At 51.9% G+C, this 18,324-nt stretch overlaps 5 protein-coding genes across 5 annotated transcripts; 3 read left to right on the forward strand and 2 right to left on the reverse strand.

Annotated features, from left to right (window-relative positions):
* Positions 1–2,082: 2,082 nt before the first annotated feature.
* Positions 2,083–4,311, forward strand: MRS44_015830 (uncharacterized protein; the record flags this gene model as incomplete). The annotated part of the gene is made up of 5 exons (XM_065619370.1): positions 2,083–2,304; positions 2,361–2,647; positions 2,696–2,978; positions 3,028–3,669; positions 3,718–4,311. 5 exons carry the CDS (start codon positions 2,083–2,085, stop codon positions 4,309–4,311), a joined length of 2,028 nt encoding a protein of 675 aa, XP_065475442.1.
* A 165-nt stretch (positions 4,312–4,476) lies between these two features.
* Positions 4,477–5,640, reverse strand: MRS44_015831 (uncharacterized protein; the record flags this gene model as incomplete). The annotated part of the gene is made up of 1 exon (XM_065619371.1): positions 4,477–5,640. One exon carries the CDS (start codon positions 5,638–5,640, stop codon positions 4,477–4,479), a length of 1,164 nt encoding a protein of 387 aa, XP_065475443.1.
* Positions 5,641–7,389: 1,749 nt separating this feature from the next.
* Positions 7,390–7,892, forward strand: MRS44_015832 (uncharacterized protein; the record flags this gene model as incomplete). Its single annotated transcript, XM_046272183.2, has 3 exons — positions 7,390–7,548; positions 7,612–7,764; positions 7,815–7,892. The coding sequence occupies 3 exons, from the start codon at positions 7,390–7,392 to the stop codon at positions 7,890–7,892; spliced, it is 390 nt and encodes a 129-aa protein (XP_046130012.2).
* A 1,073-nt stretch (positions 7,893–8,965) lies between these two features.
* Positions 8,966–11,840, reverse strand: MRS44_015833 (uncharacterized protein; the record flags this gene model as incomplete). The annotated part of the gene is made up of 3 exons (XM_046270288.2): positions 8,966–11,223; positions 11,292–11,536; positions 11,605–11,840. The coding sequence occupies 3 exons, from the start codon at positions 11,838–11,840 to the stop codon at positions 8,966–8,968; spliced, it is 2,739 nt and encodes a 912-aa protein (XP_046130011.2).
* Positions 11,841–14,523: 2,683 nt separating this feature from the next.
* Positions 14,524–16,631, forward strand: MRS44_015834 (uncharacterized protein; the record flags this gene model as incomplete). Its single annotated transcript, XM_046276761.2, has 3 exons — positions 14,524–14,919; positions 14,974–15,653; positions 15,704–16,631. 3 exons carry the CDS (start codon positions 14,524–14,526, stop codon positions 16,629–16,631), a joined length of 2,004 nt encoding a protein of 667 aa, XP_046130010.2.
* Positions 16,632–18,324: the final 1,693 nt, after the last annotated feature.

Below are 18,324 nucleotides of genomic sequence, written 5' to 3' on the forward strand. Positions count from 1 at the left end.
AATATCGCATTCTATGAGCTCTGGGCCGTCTTTTCCAAAGGAATGCCCCTCTTGAAGCTCATACAAGCCTTGGATTCCCAGATCGATATTGTCGTGGATCCGAGAATGCGTTCCCCTGGAGGACGAGGCGCCGCCCAAGATGCCATTTTCCAATTTCTTGAATACTGCCGCAATGATTTGAAACTCAGTATTGAAAATCTCTTTACAATTTCCGACTTGATGGGAGCCGATGCTTACGGGTTTTCAAAAGTGAGACTCTTTTCCTCTTGACATTGCTCTTTCTTACTAACTGAGAAAAGGTCATCACTGTGGTGTCGTTCATCATTGAAAAGCTTACAGGCAGTGGTGTTCTGAGTGCCGTCGATGCCCAGTTAGAGGAGCTTGTCCCGACCAGACTCAATGCTCATCCAACAGAGGAGCAGTTGCGCCTCTTGCTCGAGGAATTCTTAGCTGACCAGCACGCTTTAGTCCATCAACTTCAAGAACTTGTAGAGGTCCAGACCTCTATAGAGGTTGAAGGCACCCTCTTTCGGAACGACATGATCGAAATCTTTGGAAATGCCCGACAACTGACCAGCATGCACATAGGCTTGCTGGTCAGGATGGAGCAGAATTTGTTTCTACCCTTTTCCGAGCAGAGGTGGACAGAGGTGTTCCAATTCTATCTCGACTATATATCCGAGGAGAGCGAATTTGTTGCGAATGAACAAAAGGCCAGGGCCAAGATCAGATCATGCATTGGCCAAGAGAACCATTCTGCCGGGAATCCACTAAGCGTCCCGTTGACACGGTGTTTGAGAATATTACCCCTTCCAGCTCAACGTCTCCCTAAATATAGTGCATTTCTCAAGGTGAGCGGACAGTCGAATCCATTCATGGGCAAGATCGCAACTGACCATGCGCAGGACTTGAGCAGGATAGGGAGCATGTCGATCTCCCAGGGGCCTGATCTGAAGTTGGCACGAGCAAACCTGAGACAAGCAATGAGCATTGTCAATGATAGGGTCAGATCCGAAGAAACCAGCGAGGCGTTTACAGAGCTGAAACATCGTGTTGAGGACTGGAGAGGCCACAACCCTACCCAATTTGGCACGTTGCTGCTGTATGACTCTGTAATCATTACGAAGGACAAAAACAGACGGCCTGTAGGCTTATTCCCGCCACGCTGTAGTGTTCGAGCGCTGACCATGTTAGTACCGCGCATATCTCTTCAGGAACATCCTCCTGATCTGCAAAGAGTTAGAACTCCAACGAAAGCAGAAGAGCTTTCAGTTCTGGAAAAGCAGACGACTGCATAGCGACAAGCAGATAAAACTACAACTCAAAGGCCGTATATTTCTCAACAACATCGACTCTGTCAACATTCGCCCAGGCTCCGGTATGCCCTGTTCCCCTCGCCCAAACGAGCTTTTTACTGACGTATGCAGGGTCTTACGCATGTGATGTCCTGTGGTTTGCAGCAAATGAGGAAGAGAAACAATGCTTTTCGTTCGAGTTTGCCGCCGAGGCTCAGATGAATCTCTGGGTGTCAAAGCTCAATGAGGCCAGAGCCAGATTTGATGCTGCGTACGGAACGGAGAGAGACACGAACTCACATCTTCTCATTGAGGGGGTCGGACCGCCGATCAGCGATGATGAGGACGATGAGGCCGATGAGTACTATTTTCCTGGTTCCAAATAAGGGTGTTGAGTAGAGATGGTCGTTACAAGTAGGGGCGGGACACTCTGAGTACCAGCATAAACGGTGTAAGGTCCTCTGCGGTTGGTTGGTTGGTTGGCTGAACAATTACTTTTTCCGAGATATCTCAGTGTATAATAAAACTCGCAGATGACTTCTGCTGTATTTCTCCATTGTGTTGAGGCTGTGTTTGAGTAGCGCATATTCCAGCTAGTTGGCCAACTCGCTATATACCTTACTGCAGGAGTGCAATAGAAAGGACTCCGTAAATCACAGCCCAGCTGACTTGATCTACGAGTTGACAAGTCCAGATCCCCACCGGTGGGCGTCTCAATCTCATTGGTCAACAAGGATGCTGCTCAGCCTCGGGGGAAATATCAACTCCCCCGCCCAAACGTGGTATGATGTCTCAGGCCTCATCACCATTTAACCCCCAGAAGATGGAAGCGGCTGGTCTAGCTGTCGGCGTGGTAGATCTTGGCCTACAGTTGGCAACAACGTTGCAGACCTACGTTGAAGGCGTCGCAGGAGCCGAGGACCGCCTGCGAGAACTATCCTTCGATGTCGCGTCTACCGCTTCGACGCTTAAACAGCTTGAAGACATGCTCAATGCAGATAAAGCCGTTGTTAAAAATACGTCTTCTGATCAAGGTTCACCGGCACCACGATATTTACAGACCAGGGCCGTCACGATATCTACTCACTATCGCGTCGCTGCGAAAAGGTCTATCAAGGAATAGTCCGCGTTATTGTCGGCGCATCGGCGCCCCCATCGACTAAGGGCAAAGCGATCGCCAGGAATGTCGGTCTGAGCGACTTAACGGCGACCCGTCTGGCGCATTTTGGTTGGAACATGAAGTGGCCATGGGTTGAGCCAAGAGTCAAGGCCTGCCAAGAAGAGCTGAGGTGGTTGAAGATGGACCTGCTGCTGCATCTGCAGGTCGCAACTGTTGCAAGGATTCACCTACAGTAGGTTGTCGCGGGGTGGCATAAGATGGCGTGCTGAAATAGACATAGACAATCTCCTAAGCAGGTCGTGAACTTGGATGACGAGTCGACCATTGAGGCCGTGGCGGAACGGCTGATTGCCCAGAGAGCCGTGTGCCGAAAGGCTGCCCTGGAGGGGCGCCGACAGAGAAAGAGCCTAGTGAATGCGGGAAAGGCAGACGTGAAAAGTGAACCGCTTCTAGCGGCAAGTCAGAAAACTGCCAGATTCGAACATGAGGAGAAGGGTCTTGGTAATGATCAGAGAGGTGTTCAAGAAACCCAAGTTTCTGCACTAGCCACGAACCTGGTCCAAGTATGTCCCCTCTCGCTCATCTTTCATTCTAACACTGATCAGCCGGTAGATTCCATCCTTCCCAGGTCCGGGAAGCTTATTCCGCCCTGCAGAGGATTCAAGGAAGGGGTCTTCTCGTTCACATGTCAGTGACGACACCATGAAAGAGACAACTCGTGGTAACACCTTGGTCACATCGACCCGATCTCTAAATCTGGTGGATAAAGAGAATGTTAGCCGAGACCTGAATTCAACTTTACCATATGGCAACAGTCGTCCATCCTCCAGTCATTTTGGTAAAGTTGGCATGCTTCTTGACCGTCACACCGAGGCTATCAAAGATGAGAAAGATACTGACGATCCTTTTGATATCGAGGCATGGACATTACCCCTGCCTGGGGTCGAGCCCCGACGTCTTCCGTTTAAACGAGAGGCTATAATGCAGCGCATACAACTGGCCGCCAAAAACGGGGATGTCTCTGCGTGGGACCAGTTCCTAGCTTTGACGCCTGAACAGAGAGATCAGGCACAAGATCTGGTTGCTCAGTCGGGAAAGGCTGATGCTCGAGCGCGGAGCTATCTGGCTCTAGAGACTCGAGAAGACGATATTATTGTCTTTGTTGCTGTCAGTCAGAATGAAGAGGTGGTGTATCTGACCGATCCTATCGCTAGAACTTGGCAATTCTCATACAAAGACTTTGAAAACTGGCCGGTGAGTGGTATGCTTCCATTGCATGCGAGTGTTTTAACCCAATTATAGGTCGCAAAGCAGCAGATTTGCCTCTTGGAAGCCAAGGATGCACACCTTCAGCATGAAATCACGGATGGCCACTTTGATATCCGTGCAGAAGCTGGTGCCCTGATTCCACCCATGCTGTGGCATCAATTTGTCAAACCGGGTAAAAGGCTTGAGATGGCCATGTGGAATAAACATGTGCCTTTGTCTTCCAATTCTTCCTCTTCTTCTGAACCTTTCTTTGAAAAGTCGGCACTCAAGAGGCTCTTTACTTTTAGGCGGAGGAGACATGCGCAGGAGAAACCAAACATACAACCAATACATGACGGGGCATTCACCCCAGGGTATGGGGTCGAGTACCAGGTCCTCAGGCGTGCGGTTAGTGTCTCGGCTATCTTAAACCCTATAGGTGCGGCCCCGGACGAGGAGCTCCGTCCCTCGCCAGACGATCTGGTGGGCCACAGCGAGCCTTCTGAGGTGGAGAGTACCAAGGCGGAAGTCGATGATGAAGACTTATTTGACTGGAGCGATGAGGAGGTGGAGGAGGAGTTAGATACGGCTGAAACTTTTAGCCAGCTTTTGGCTAGGTGGACTAATGTCGACGCGACAACCTCTTGATGAAGGCAGCAACAGAAAGCTCAAGCTTGCTAAATGCTACATTTTCTCTTTCCAGGAAAAATTGAACTCCATGCTTACCTTCTCCTTGGGGCAAGTCATAACGGAAAAGCAGTGTGGATAAATTGACAGAGCATGCTTAACAAACATCAAAACTACTTGCACTTGCTACCGCCTCCGCTTCTCCAGTACCGTCGACAAGGATCTTCTCCCCGCCGCGAGATCATATGCATAATCCGTACCCATCCACCGTCCCTTCGCATACCACATCAACAGGCTCAAGACCTTGATGTTCCCCAGCTGCCCCGTAGCTCGTTTCCTTCCAAGCGTGACGGCCATCATCTCCTTCTGGTTCTTTTTGTACGGTGTCATCTTGCCTCCGCTGAGGTATCTGGGGATGTTCTTTATGAGATGTAGGCACTGAGAGTCGGCGTACATTGCTCTGTTGCTCTCCAACTTCCCAGCGTCGCCAAGTACAAAAATATCGGTGTGATCCTCGACTTGGAGATACTTCGTCTGTTTGATGAAACCGCGGTTATCCAAAATCTCTTTTGGTGCAAAAGCGGTGTTTGGTTTCGTCCCGGTAGCCGGGATGTAGGCCTGAGTTCTCAAAGTCTGGAAGCTGCCGTCGGCTCGGCGGAGTTGGAGGATGGTGTCTTTGCCGTCCTTGGTGACTTCTGTGACGCGGGTCTTGGGCAGGAGGTTGACTTTGAGCTTTGACAGTTCCTTGACGACTTGTTTCCTCACACTGTCAAGAGTTGACGGCCCAAGCGGAAGGTCATCATCGTAGACAAAGTACACCTCCTTTCCGCCGTTGTACTCGTACGCAATCTCTCCGGCTGTCTCCGTGCCGGTTGGGCCGCCTCCTGCGATAACAATCGTCTCAGATCTTCTGATATCGTCCCATAGAGCATGCAATTTGTCCTTAGTCTCCTCCGTCGTGCCCAAGACAGTCCACGGCACATGGTCCTGCGCAGTCGAACCAGTCGCAATGACAAGGGTGTCGTAGTGAACCGTGTACACTCCTCCTCGATTCAAAGCAACTGTGATGTACTTTCCCTCCAGATCCATACTGCTGGCGCCTCCGAGAACAAACTCAAACCTCTCAGGGGGGTAGTCCTTGAAGAAAGGGTAGAGTTCAAACATGGCCTTGTGCTCAGACCAGTGGTCGGGTAGAATGACTCGAGGCATGGCAATAGGCCAGTGAAAGTGTGTGTTGGGTGCGATGACAGTCAATCTGAGGTTATCCTGCTGCAAGACTGACTTGAGCATGATTTGGCGGATCAGGGGTGCGGCTGCCAGACCGGCGCCGAGTATCACGATGTCCTTCATAGCGATTGTGTGGTTGTGTGTGGTTGTAAAATAGGTTCGGTAGAAGAGCAGAGAATGTTATTGTTAATAGAGCGTCCCAAGTCTGAGGATACGGCCTTCGCGGGAAGCAACAGGTTATTTATCCAGGACACAGACAAGGCTTGGCCCGCCTGTACATATCTGATGGTGTAACCCTGTTCACCTTGGCAAACAAGCATTATTAGCGCTGGGGCTTACCATCAGCCTGTGCCTCGCCCCATAGCCTCAACGCAGTAATAGTAGCACATGGGAAGCTCACAGATGGCTTAGGGCTCCATCATCAATGGTTGTGGCACTTGCTGAAGCTCAACATGGATCTACTTATACAGAGCTGGGCATCTACATATACGTGGCCCCCCGCTCAAGAAAAGAAGGCTTTGCTACCATTTTACCGGGTTTTTTTTTTACCGAATTTCCTACCGAATTTCCTACCGAATTTCCTTAGCAGAAAGCCAACGAGTAGCTTCCAGGCGGTTAGCATAGCTATCCGTGTAGACTGCAGAATCGAGCTTAAACTCCGCTCAACTCGACTCCACCAGACCGTCGATCAAGGCCGAGGCAGGTCCGCTCACAGCCTTGCCTTTGGGGCACTGCTCGCTTGAAATGGCATCATGCTGGACTGAAAAGGGTTTCTGGGCGGCAAATTCTTCAAATGAGGATGGGTTTGGGTCGTTGGATGAACCCAGTTGGTGATCTCATGCCCCACGTCATTCAAGCTGGTGCTGCGTTAGCTTCCTTTGGGAAGAGTCTGTATTGGTCAGTGAATACGATGCACGTGAGTGCTTCACTTTTGTTGGTCTTCTGGAAACGGGTGGCATTTGGACAAGCACTTGGCACCATCTGACAGTATCACACAGAAACAAAATTAGAATCTTGAGCCCAATAATCTTACCGCTGGAATTGCCAAGTCAGGCCTGCTATGTGTGTTCCATGGGTCTACTCAGCCGCAACTAAGCAAGGTACAAGCCTTCGGAGTCAATGCGTTTCTCCCAACCTCGAGCTTGCTGAGATGGTAGGCGGCCAGATTTGAACCTAATAGGCGCAAAAACGCGATGGTCAAGAACGCGGCGGTACCGGAGGAATTCCAGGACTAAGGAATGATTGAAATAACATCACAGAAATAACATATGTAAAGAGCGGCAGTGATCTTGGAGGGTACTATTGCGGCTACACTCTAGTCCAGTTTGACTTCTTCGACAGCTGTGAAGAAAGCAATCTTCTTCAAAACATCTCATATTGATTCCACGCATTCTTATATGAATAGAGGATGGCTTCACGCCTCATTGGTGAAAGTGAGCTCCAATCAGATACCCCCGGCTCCAAAAATAGCTGACGGAGAGTTGACGGAGAAGTCTCGGCATGTTAAACAACCTCGCCGATGCGTACAACTTCCTTCTCTCTCTTTTGCTTATCCTTAGATGAACTATAGTTGGTCTTTCAATGGTCTTGATCTACAAATAATGGGGTAAATGCAAGCCAAGTCGGTGAGGGGCAGGCGACAGCGAACCGATCTCTTGTCTTGGTGTTTTCGCTGTGGCCTTCCCGTTCGGCGCACTACTCCGCTTTCGCTCATGATTGCCCATCACATCCCACAACTTATAAAAGGGTATTTCTATGAATCCCACATATATAAGGCATCCAAAAGTCTTTTCTCAAGGTCTTTATCAGACTGGCAAACGAACATCAGAGTGCAAACCCGTCATTCTCCAAACAGCCAACACATTCATCAAAATGGCCTCAAGAACCGCCGTCGTCACCCCCAATGCTCCCCCCGCGGCGCCTTTCATGTCCCAAGCCATCGTCTCCAACGGCCTTGTCTTTTGCTCTGGCTCTCTAGGCCTTGACCCTGCAACTGGAAAGTTTGTCGAGGGCGACGTATCCGACCGGGCGGTGGGTGCTCTAAAACTTGTCCACACTCACTATATATAGAGAGCTAACCTCTGAGCTTTGTAGACCCAGGCTCTCAAGAACCTCGATGTCATCCTAGAAGCTGCGGGGACTCGCTTGGCAAAAGCCGTCAAGATCAACATCTTCTTGTCCAGCATGGATCACCTTCCCAAGGTCAACGAGGCCTATACAAAGTTCTTTACCTCTGATCCTAAGCCGGTGAGATTTCTCATTCCTCTATGTATTACAATTACTAACAGTGATGTTAGGCACGAACATGCGTGGCGGCTGCAGCACTGCCACTGGGTGCAGAGTTGGAGATTGAGTGCGTGGCAGCGCTCAACTAAACATATACGTCAATAATACATAAATCATGCCGCATGTTATCTTTTCGTTCTTTTGCATCATTTCTATGCTCCCGAAAGTCAAACGCCGTGTCAAGTAACTAGGAACAACTCCATCCAAGTTATCTCACGTATCACCAACTCGTCACAAAAACCGACCTCGGAACAACCATCCCACAAAAATCCAAGACTTCCTGATACATTTACCACCTCAAGTCTCAGCCATCTCCGTCACATCTTCGGCTACGCCACCAATAAGTTCCCAAGATCTTAGGATCAGACATCTTTGTGCATAGTGACATCATGCATCTTCTTGTCTCGAAGGTCTCCTTGCAGACCGCCGCCCCTTCTCCGCAAAAAAAAGGGGGGAAAACGCCTCGTGGTGTCTCGGGCCGAGCTGCAAGCCATTCCCGAAGGAATCTGAATACGAACCAACACGATGACGATCGACGTTCGGCAGTGAGTGCCGCGCTTTGACGTTGGTGGAAGAGCAAAAGAAACCATGTAAAGCTACCTCGGCAGTCATCTAGCATTCTACATCTCGCAGATAAAAACAAATAATCGATTCAAATGCATTGTTTGAGTCACCAGAAAATCACATCTTGTTGGTTCAACTGTCACGCACGCTCCATTACTCCCGCACAAGACACATCGCTCAGCAAACCGTCTCATCAACACAAATGCTCAAAAATCCAGATATGCATCTTCAAAAACAACAAAAAAGACATCTTCACTCGCTGTACACTGTGGGGGTTTGGTAAAAAAGGCCCAAAAATTTCATGACGTAGCGATATCCCTTTCAAAACTCCTATGAATCAAGGTAGCGAAGGGACGAAAAAAGACGAAGCCCCCAAAATTCCCATCTAATCTTCACATCCAACCCGTCTCGCCTTTGGCTTTTTCCATACACAAATAAAAAAAAGTAATAATGAGATTATTAACGTTGCCAAGCAGAGAGGAGGTTGTGAGCATCCATCCTGGGATGTTTACCACTCTGCTTGCTATGTCGTGGGTAGAATTAACAGATCGCCCCGAGACGCCTGGTATATAATGCAAGGGAAAAAGTTTCGAGGCTCTTAAGCCAGGGAGTGATGCCGCCAGAGTCGTTGCCGCTCGTAAGCCCACCATTGGGCTATGGGTACCGCCTCGGCCACCCACGCGCTGGCCTCCTCGCCAAAGGCCGTTTTGGCGTCCTCGACGAGTTGCTCGCTCGACCACGCTGACACGGGGCTGAGCTCTAGCGGATCTGTGATGGCGTTGGTGATGCGGTACTCAAACACCTTTGTCCAGGGAATGGTCAACCGCCACGGTACGTCGGCCGATGTGATGCCGATCATGCCGGCGCCCGAGTTGACGACGGAGAAGGTCCATGCGCGTCGGTCATTCTGCTTCTTGATGTAGGGCCGAATGAGAGACTGGCCCTCGTAGTCCTGGACGAGATCAGAGGCGATGCGGGTATCCTTCTTGTTGAGGGAGCCGCTGTTGATGAGGAGGTCGAGGATGGTGGGCAAGATGGAGATGGTGGTGGTGTTGGCCTCGTACTGCACCCGAGGGAGGTTGGGATGGCGGAAAGTGATGGGGACGCGGAAATTGCTGACGTGGGCGCTCTCATAAGTGCCCTCCTTGTTGAAGTCCTCGTGGAAGCCATGGCCGTGATCGCCGGCAAAGACGATAAGAGTCTCATTGGCAATACCCGTCTCCTCGAGGAGGTTCATAAGCTGAGCCATCCAACCGTCGTGATACCGAATGGTGTTGATGTACTTGTTAAAGTTACCGTGCCACTTGTTGTCCATGTTTCCATGGGGCAGGTAGTCCTGGTGAGGGAAATCCTTGGGTGTATCCCAGGCATGGTGGGTGGTGCTCGTAAAGTGAGACATCCACATGCGCTGGTTGTTGGCGGTGGTGTTGGCGATGAACTCGCGGAGGTACGGCATAAGGACAGGCTCGGGGTAGGCAAAGTAGTTGACCTTCTGGTAAAGAATGTCCGACTTGTTGAAGCGCCAGTCCTCCTCAAGCTGTCGCCTGGTGATGATGTGTTGGAAACCCAGCTTGGCATCAAACTTTTCCTGTCGGTCGTACTCCTCCACCTCGGCCTCGAAGAGGGCGGTCCTCCACTGCAGGTCTCTGAAATCGTCATCGTCCGAGGATACGTTCTCCTTGGCGCGGTTGAGGAGCTCGAGGATCTGGGGGATACAAGGCTGGTAGGCGTCGGTATCGGCTTCGTCAAACTTCTCGACAGGCATGGGATAAGAACCGCAGTGGTTGGCGCAGTAACTCTTGGTGGACATTGTGGCTGCGGTGTAGCCGCCGATGACGTTGACGCCACCATATCCTTCCTTTGCCGTGTCGTGCCACGTGAACTCGGGGGTCTTGTAGGCCTTGCCATTGGCATCGGTGAAGCCCATGGGTCGTCCTGTGAGCTTCTCGATGTGCGGCGACAGCTGCGACAGGCGCTCGTTGACAGCCTCTCGGTCCTTCTCGTCGCTGGCGTCCAGGATCAGGTTGTGGATGTGGGAACCCTGCTGGAGGGGCCAGAATTCCTGTCGCAAACTCTCCATGAGGATGAACATGACGTGCTTGATCTTGACAGACCCATCGCCGAGAGCCTCCTGCAGAGTGGGGAGAATTTCGGTATCAAGGTTGGTGATCTTCAACGGATCGTTGACAGGGTTGTAATAAGGGCTGTGCTCCCTGATGTGAGGGCACTTGTTGGAGAGAGCATCCTTCTTATCACCCAGAGATCCATAGTAGCCATTCTTAGTCCTCAAGGGATCCCACCTAAAGAAACCACGGGGCAGAGTCTCGGGAAGCCAGTCAACAGTTCGGTTCTCGTAGGCCAGAGAAGCATCGCTGCGCCAGCGCGGGTCCCAGCTCGGCGACCAGCCCTTGTCGAATTCACCGTCGGCATCTCTCCAGGTAGAGTTCGTAATGAGCTCGGGGAAGGGGAAAGGGTTGTCGACAAGCTTGCGCTGCTCGGTGCAGAAATCGGGTTCCGACTTGAAGACGTCGAGCAGTGACACGGGGAGGGTGATGGACATGTAATCGTAGGGCTTGGCGGGTCGCAGAATGAGGGCGACGGCGATAAAGACGGACACGATGATCTTGTAGACCCAGGATGGAATGAAGGACATGAGCCTCATAAACTTGCCTCGTGGCGTCAAAGGCTTCTCTGGGGCGTGGGCGTGGGGGTCGCCATGACGACCGTCGAGGTGATCGTGGCTGGAACGCCCGTCGAGGGAGAATGTCTCGGTCGATTCGAGGTCGGTGTCGGCGTTTTTAAGAGCGGAATATCGACCGCGGCGCAAGAATCGCAGTCGCTTGAAGTAACCGTAGACTAGACCAGGGGAAATGGCAATGTCAGCACGCGACCGCTAGCTTCACAAGGGGGTAATTGGTACTGACCAGAGGCAATGTCGTCGCCGATTGAGCCCATCAAGGATCCAATCGCTCGGTAAAAGATACCGTGGGCGAAGCAGGCGATGATGATGAGCACGAGTCCCGAAGCCAAAACAGCCCAGCTGCCCGTCATCAAAACCTTGAGTCCCTCCTTGCTGGTGGCATACGCTGTCGCGTCACGCCACTCGAGCTCTCCTCCGGTCTTTGCGTAGAATCCAAGTTGCGACGAGGAACCGCCGATGGCTAGAAGGCTGTAAGAGTAAGATGCCAAGTCAGCTGTCGTCGCTCTTCTGCTGCCAAGGAAAGGACGCGCGCATACGTCGCAAGGCTACCGAGGATGCAGCCCACCCAAGCCAGAGGACTCCTCCCCTGGCACAAAAGAAGTCTCGCAATGCATATCGCTATCAGGTCGAAGAGGAAGAATGTCGGCAGATACAGGATAAATGCCGAGGTAGGGACCGTGGAGAAGTGCGTCCATAGGTGAAGGAGCTTGCTGGAAATGACCGACACGAAGAAAACGCCAAAGACGAACGAGACGGAGAAGAAGAAGCACATTTTTGTTTGCGCCTGCGAGGTTGAATGGGCAGACACAGAGAAGGAGGGTTGAAGGGGGGAGGGGAGGGGAGGTATTCCCAATGACAAACTCGAGGGCAGCAAAAAGAGAGAAAAGAGGGAAGAAAGGAACGGAAGAAGAAGGGGTCAAGAGAGGCTGAAAAAGGAACAAGCAAAAGATCTGGATTCTCTCTACAATGTGGGGTAAACGGGCCAAACGAGAAAGGGGTCGCGTGTCCAGGGGTCTGGGTCCAGTAGTGGTGGTGATACGGTAACAATAAATGCTAGTAATGGGCCACTGTCTCCTTGAGTGACCTCCTCCTTCACTGCCGTATGTACCGTACGGGCTACCAGCCTTGACTAATTTCCCTGCGCTGGGTCGGCTGATCGGCAGCCCAGAGAAGGGTTCGGCGCGCTCTGTCGAACAATGAGTTCCAATGCTGCACCCTCTCTTGGGGAGGGTCAGCCCGCAGAACGCCACAGCTAACGCCCAGGCTAGAGACGAAATACGAGCAAATCATGACCCCATCGCCCATGCCATGCTCATGCTGGACGGGGGCTGGCAAAACGTTTGTCCTCCAGCTGCCGTCCTTTACTCTTGGCTTCCTTGTCAGGTGTAGGGCGGCCCGGGGAACTTGGGTGCTCGGGGGTATTGACTCGTTGCAGAAGGCCCGCCGAATGACACCACTGTATCTAAAACCTGCCCTGCGCTGCGGACCGCGGTAGGGCTCTAGACTGTCAGTGCATCGCCGCGGAGCTATGCTGTAAAGTGCATCGAGTGCTGTGCATCGCCACACAGACACAGACAAAGGATGGACAAGCTTGCATCTATTGGATCACCCGTAAAAGGCTTGTTCTTGCGGCGCCGCAGCTGGGCTGGTGTTGGTGGGGCTGTGTGAGGTGTTTTGGTTTTGGGTTCCGCTGATGATCAGTGATGGGCGGACCGCGATGCGATGGATGCAAATGGATCCCGCCCTGGGATTTCGGCAGTGACCCAGAAGCAATCACCCAAAGAGCGAGCGGCAGTGCATCTCCATCTCGATGACCAGGATCCATCCTTGGTGTTCTTTTCCTTCTTCTTTCCAGTCTTGGCTCAGGTTCCATCGCGGGCTGTCCCGCATTGGCGCTGATACATGGCTGCGGTACCTCGCGCCAGGTGTCTCTTTCTGCTGCAGCAGACGTGTTGGTTCTTCGGTGTTTCTCATTCTGCGTCAGGGTCTCGGCGCCAAAGAATGACATCTAACGCCTTTGAACTGCCCTCCCTTTTTCTCACCGATGAACGAGATTGTCTCAAATCTGGCATGGGTGTGGAGGGGAAGGGATGAAGAGGATGCACAATTTTATGCCAAGGCGGGCCCTTTTCCGACTTCGCCCCACAGGCACCGAAATTCTAGCGTTGTTCCCTCCCTAAAAAATAAGCTTTGTCAGCATTCCTTAGCGAGACTGGTCGCCGAACGCTCGGTGCTGTCCGGTGCTCGGATTTCAAACGACCCTCTATTTTTGCCCTCGTGATCTTCATCCCAACCTGGTCTGGCTCTCGGTAGACGGCACCTACATGAATCAAGGCCCTCTCTTCATTTTAAATACGAGAAGCAAAAAAAAAATGCCAACTGCCGCCCTTCTGTTCCTGATTTCCCCTGGAACCTGGAATAACAGCGATTCGCGACATGCCAAGTGATGACACTGTGGGCCAGGCCGTTGGCCAAGCTCCTTGAAACGAGCACGCGACATGATAGGATCTCTGTGCACCAACATGCCGGGTCGGCCGAGGTCCCTTTTTTTCTCGATGTTCTGGGTCACGGCTGATTGGCGCAGGGGCTCGGATCCATGCTTCCATCCTTGATTTCCGCATTGCATTTTGCGAGAATGAATGTAGGGTAAGACGATCAGCTTCATCCTTGTTTCTAGAAACTTGGCATCTTTTTTGCGAGATAACCGTTTTCGCTATCGATCCTCTCGCCATAGATCTTGATGCATTTTGCGCTCGGTTTTCTTGGGATCTTTTGTTGCATCATTGATGTTGTGTTCCGTCACTGTGTGGTTGTGGCACCATCCGAGCACGTTTGTTCGTGATACCGCCACAACAGCAATTGTCACGTCAATCAAAGGCCTCGACCGTGAAAGAATCGCACACTACTTGAGATGTTACGTGTTAAACATACACAAACACAAACAACTGGTTACAATTAACTTTGTTACCTTCAATCATCTCGATGGGACGGACATCCGTCTGCTTGGGTCGGGTAACTTCCATTTCGTTTATGCCTCAAAATTCAGGCATCACGTCACCTCGCTTCCCTGCCGAGGCAGGCACCTGCAGGCACCCTCCAAGGCAGCAGCAGCACCGTGAACGCTTGCACTCCATCAATTGAACTTGGCGATAGCATCAACCATGGGTTATTTACCAATTCGTCGCTGGTGCCTGGAATTTTCACCAAATCTGGCATCTGCTGCCTGCTTCACCATGTCGCGTTGTCATGTGACTTGGCGAATCCTCCCGTCGCGTTATCGTCTTGCAGCGTGTTGGCTCTGACCCCTGCCGAAGCGTAGTTGATCCAATCGACACCGCTTATATGCGAAGGCCTGCTGCGAATTTTTCTATCTGCAGTTTCTCCCTTTCCAAGAAGCATCGAATTGAGCAGACACCGTCTTCATCCGTCTTTGCCTTCCATTGCAGCCAGCCACGATGCCCAAGTATCAATATCCAGGCCTCGGCCTTAACCTCCGGTTCCATGACCAGAATGAAGGAAGGGAAGAGTGGTATCCCGTGGGAATCCACACCAATTGTTGGGGCTCCGAATCCGAAATGCTCCTCGTTCGAGAAGTGGCCATGATGATCGTCATGGATCGATTGACCGACAAGCCAGACTGGCATATCAAGGTCTTTGACGACACCATCACCGAGAAGTGGATCGAGGAAGGCCTCGCAATACCGGTTCGGCCACTGTACAACGAAATCGCCAGAGACGGGAAACCTATCGAAGAGCCGGATGATCCCGCTGGGTCCCCTACCATTGCTTCCAGGGATCGTTTCTTTGCCGTGGTGCTTGACACTATTCTTGATAGGGGATGTCTTGAATATGTGAGCTTCGTCATCGTTGTCCCCTCTCTACTTCGTCGCTCACAACGCCATTAGTGCATTAAAGAGCTGCGCGCCAAGGCAGAATTCTTCCGGAAGTCGGGCCTGATTCCTACGCTGGATGCTTCGTCTACCGTTGTCAAGTCTGATAGCTTCATTGACAGCTCGCTGCACGACTCCCTTCGCGCCGCATTTATCAAGCTCATAGAGGAACACAAGGATAACCCCGACTGGCACCCCCTCACGAAGGAGAAGGTGCTGGATCTTGTTCACCCTTCCCTCTACCCTCTCGTCTACGGCAGAACGCGGGTCTTTGAAGATGAGGTTGTTGGTGTCGAGGATGCTATTGACAAGTGGGCAGGCAAGGGAGAAGTTATCTCTGAACAGGGACCTGATGGGCAGTCACCTCAAAATTGGCGGCATTGGTGGGAAACAGACGGAACACGCAGCACCGGTGTCGGCGGCAGCCATGTCAATAGCTACTTCTGGTCAGCCAAGTACCAGTGGCTGCCTTCCAACGTTGAGCTTCGAGAAGATGGGAGTGTCAGGTTCACGAGCTACATCAACAACCTGCACCCCGTCAAGCATCGCGACGTATACGGAACTATCGAGAAGGTTATTGAAAGGGCCCTTCCAGCATGGGACTTTTGCCTCAAGCTTCATCTTCGTCGTCCCCGCCGATCATTCAAAGGGGCTGGTAGAACTGAGCCTCGCTTCCCGCTCCCAGAGGATCCCGAGTAAGTTTCAGGGTGCTCTTAGGAAGAAAATGGCTGATGCAGAATTTTAGCGACGATAATGAGGATAACTGGTCGCCTCCTTTGAGGGACATCCCGACTCCTCCGCCGCGTCCCAAGCCTGAAGAAGCTGAAGTCGAGGAATCAGCCTCGAACCCTGCATCATCCGACGAGTCAGATTCAGACGATCCAGATGAATATATCTCAGAAAGGGACGAGAAGGGTATAAGCTGGTACGGAACACGCAGAGAGATCGCATGGCAGAAGGTCCGGAAGCCCGCTCAGCCAGAAGCTCCTGAATTCAAGGCGTGGAAGTACGGGGTCGAGCCTGGCGATTCCTTACGTGAACGATTCAATGACCTGCAGATCATTGTTAAGATGGCCTCTATCGAGCTCACCCCCGAGAAGCCCGATTTCCCTCCCGGCGGCTGGCACGTTGAGGGCCTGATGAACGAGCACATTGTCGCTACAGCCCTGTACTATCTGGACTCGGAGAACGTCACGCCCAGCTTCCTTCAGTTCCGCATGCAAACCTCCGCCTATACGGACGAGAACTTCGAAGTTGGCCAAAACAATTTTAGGTGGATGGAGCAAGTTTACGGCACCAGGCTCGGGGGCGGCGGCGGTGGCGTGTGTCTCCAGAATTATGGTAGTGTCGAGACTAAGGAGGGCAGACTGCTCGCCTTCCCCAACGTCTTCCACCACCGAGTCTCGCCCTTTGAACTCAAGGACAAGACAAAGCCTGGCCACCGCCGATTCATTGCTCTGTGGCTTGTGGATCCTCTCACGCGCGTCATAAACACCGGAAACGTGCCCCCCCAGCAGCAGAGTTGGTGGATGGAGAGCGCATTCGGCAATCTGGGCAGCGACAAAGCTGAAAACGTACCGCAGGCGCTTGCGGAGCTCGTCCTCGAAAAGACGCCCAGCCACCCGGGACTGGAGGAGGCCGCCAAGAGGGGGAGCCGCTTCCGGCGGAGCTGATGGAAATGGTTCGGGATAATTTTGGAGATCCGGTGCCTATGTCCCTGGAGGAGGCCAAGGAACATAGGTTGAAGCTGATGGAGGCTCGGAGTGCCTTCCAGAAAGTGGCGCGCAACGAGTGGCAAAATGTTGGGTATAGTTTCTGCGAGCATTGATGCATGGGTGCAGCCAACAGAGACCCAGACAGGGAGGATGCTAGGAAACGACAGTTTGCCTTTCTTCAGATGAAAGCTTCTGATGGAAAGGGGAGAGGAGACCTGCCCGAAGAGCGACGAGTGTCTTTTCGCCAAGCCCAGCTCATCTCGCAAGCCTATAGACATGAAACAACTCCTCAACAGATACAGCCCTCAATCTATCCACTTGTTCATGTCGTCTTCCTTGATTTCAGGTTGTATTTAACTCTTACAAAATAATCTCTCAACTGGACCATCTGCCTTCAAGTGCGTCGTTGGTCCTAGATCCAGAGAGCTCCGATTGGCCATCACCCAACATCGCCCATCCATGCAGGTAACATGAGGAGGCCGGAGCCTGTTGGTTGACATGATTAACTATATTGCTTAGGCTTGGCGTCTTCAGGCCAACATATTCAAGAGGGATTTCATTTTGACCAACAGTCTGTTGGTAGCTCAACATTGTCTTAACCTCGTTTCATTTTAGCTTCTTGATGCACGTACCCCACGATGGACGGTGTTGCGGGATTTAACAAATTATCGAGCTGGGTGTCGCTTTATTTACCTTCTAGCGAGAGAAAAGACGATGAAGATTCATCGTCAACCCAAGAGCCACCGCCTAAACGATGAAAAACTCCCGAGACTCCCCTCTCCTAAAGTAAGAACACGGGCCTTCACCCGCACACCTGGACCACCCTAGTCTCTGGAACCGATCAACAGGCTCTCCTTTGGCACGACCTAGGATTAAGCCACATGTTCCTGGCTCTCTATCACTACTGAACTCGAACACTGGGAAATAGAAGAGATCGCCCTCCCAGTGCTCCGCAATCTTGGTGACCCGCTTTGTCGAGATCAGCGAGGCAGCTTCCAGGAGGTCGATACCGGAAGTATCGAGATGAGAGATCAGCGTCTTTCCGGAAATTACTTCGTCCCACCGAGCGTACATGGCTCTGCGTGGACTTGGTGTGTGGTCTGGGAACTTGAGAAATTGGAAATTACTGGTGAAATTTCCCTCGCTCGTTACCGGGAATAGTCGGCCACGTAGAAGCATGTAGCCTCCTTTGAGATCTCCATATGGGTTTGTACCAGCATTTACGAGATGAATGTTGAGTATTTGGCAAGTATCCGTAACAGAATGGTCGGGGCTGCGGTCTAGATGGAACTCGACCCCTTCGAGAGAAGCCCAGGACCACGAAGGCGCTCTGTACTGAGATGGTCGGAATCCCTCTATAGGCCTGAACAACTCCCCCAGCATAGAGCATGGGGTAACTGAGATCGCCAGAATCCCGCGACATACTCGTCGGTCCCGATGCTAGGTTGTAGGTGGCTTGCCAGTCCAGCCATGGCGATCAACTTGTCGGAAAAGTTGGTTAGTCTACAGCGTGTGTACTCTTGAACTAGATTGCGCCAGACAGAATGGGCTGATTGGATGCCGCCTCCTTTTTCCTGTCTTGATGGTACGCTGTTTCATCCATCACCTCTTTCGGAATCCCTCTTGGCCAAGATTCGCAGCAGAGCACCTC

The sequence above is a fragment of the Fusarium solani genome, assembly GCF_023522795.1.
Source record: "Fusarium solani strain SB1 chromosome Unknown bctg00000011, whole genome shotgun sequence".
NCBI lineage: Eukaryota > Fungi > Ascomycota > Sordariomycetes > Hypocreales > Nectriaceae > Fusarium > Fusarium solani.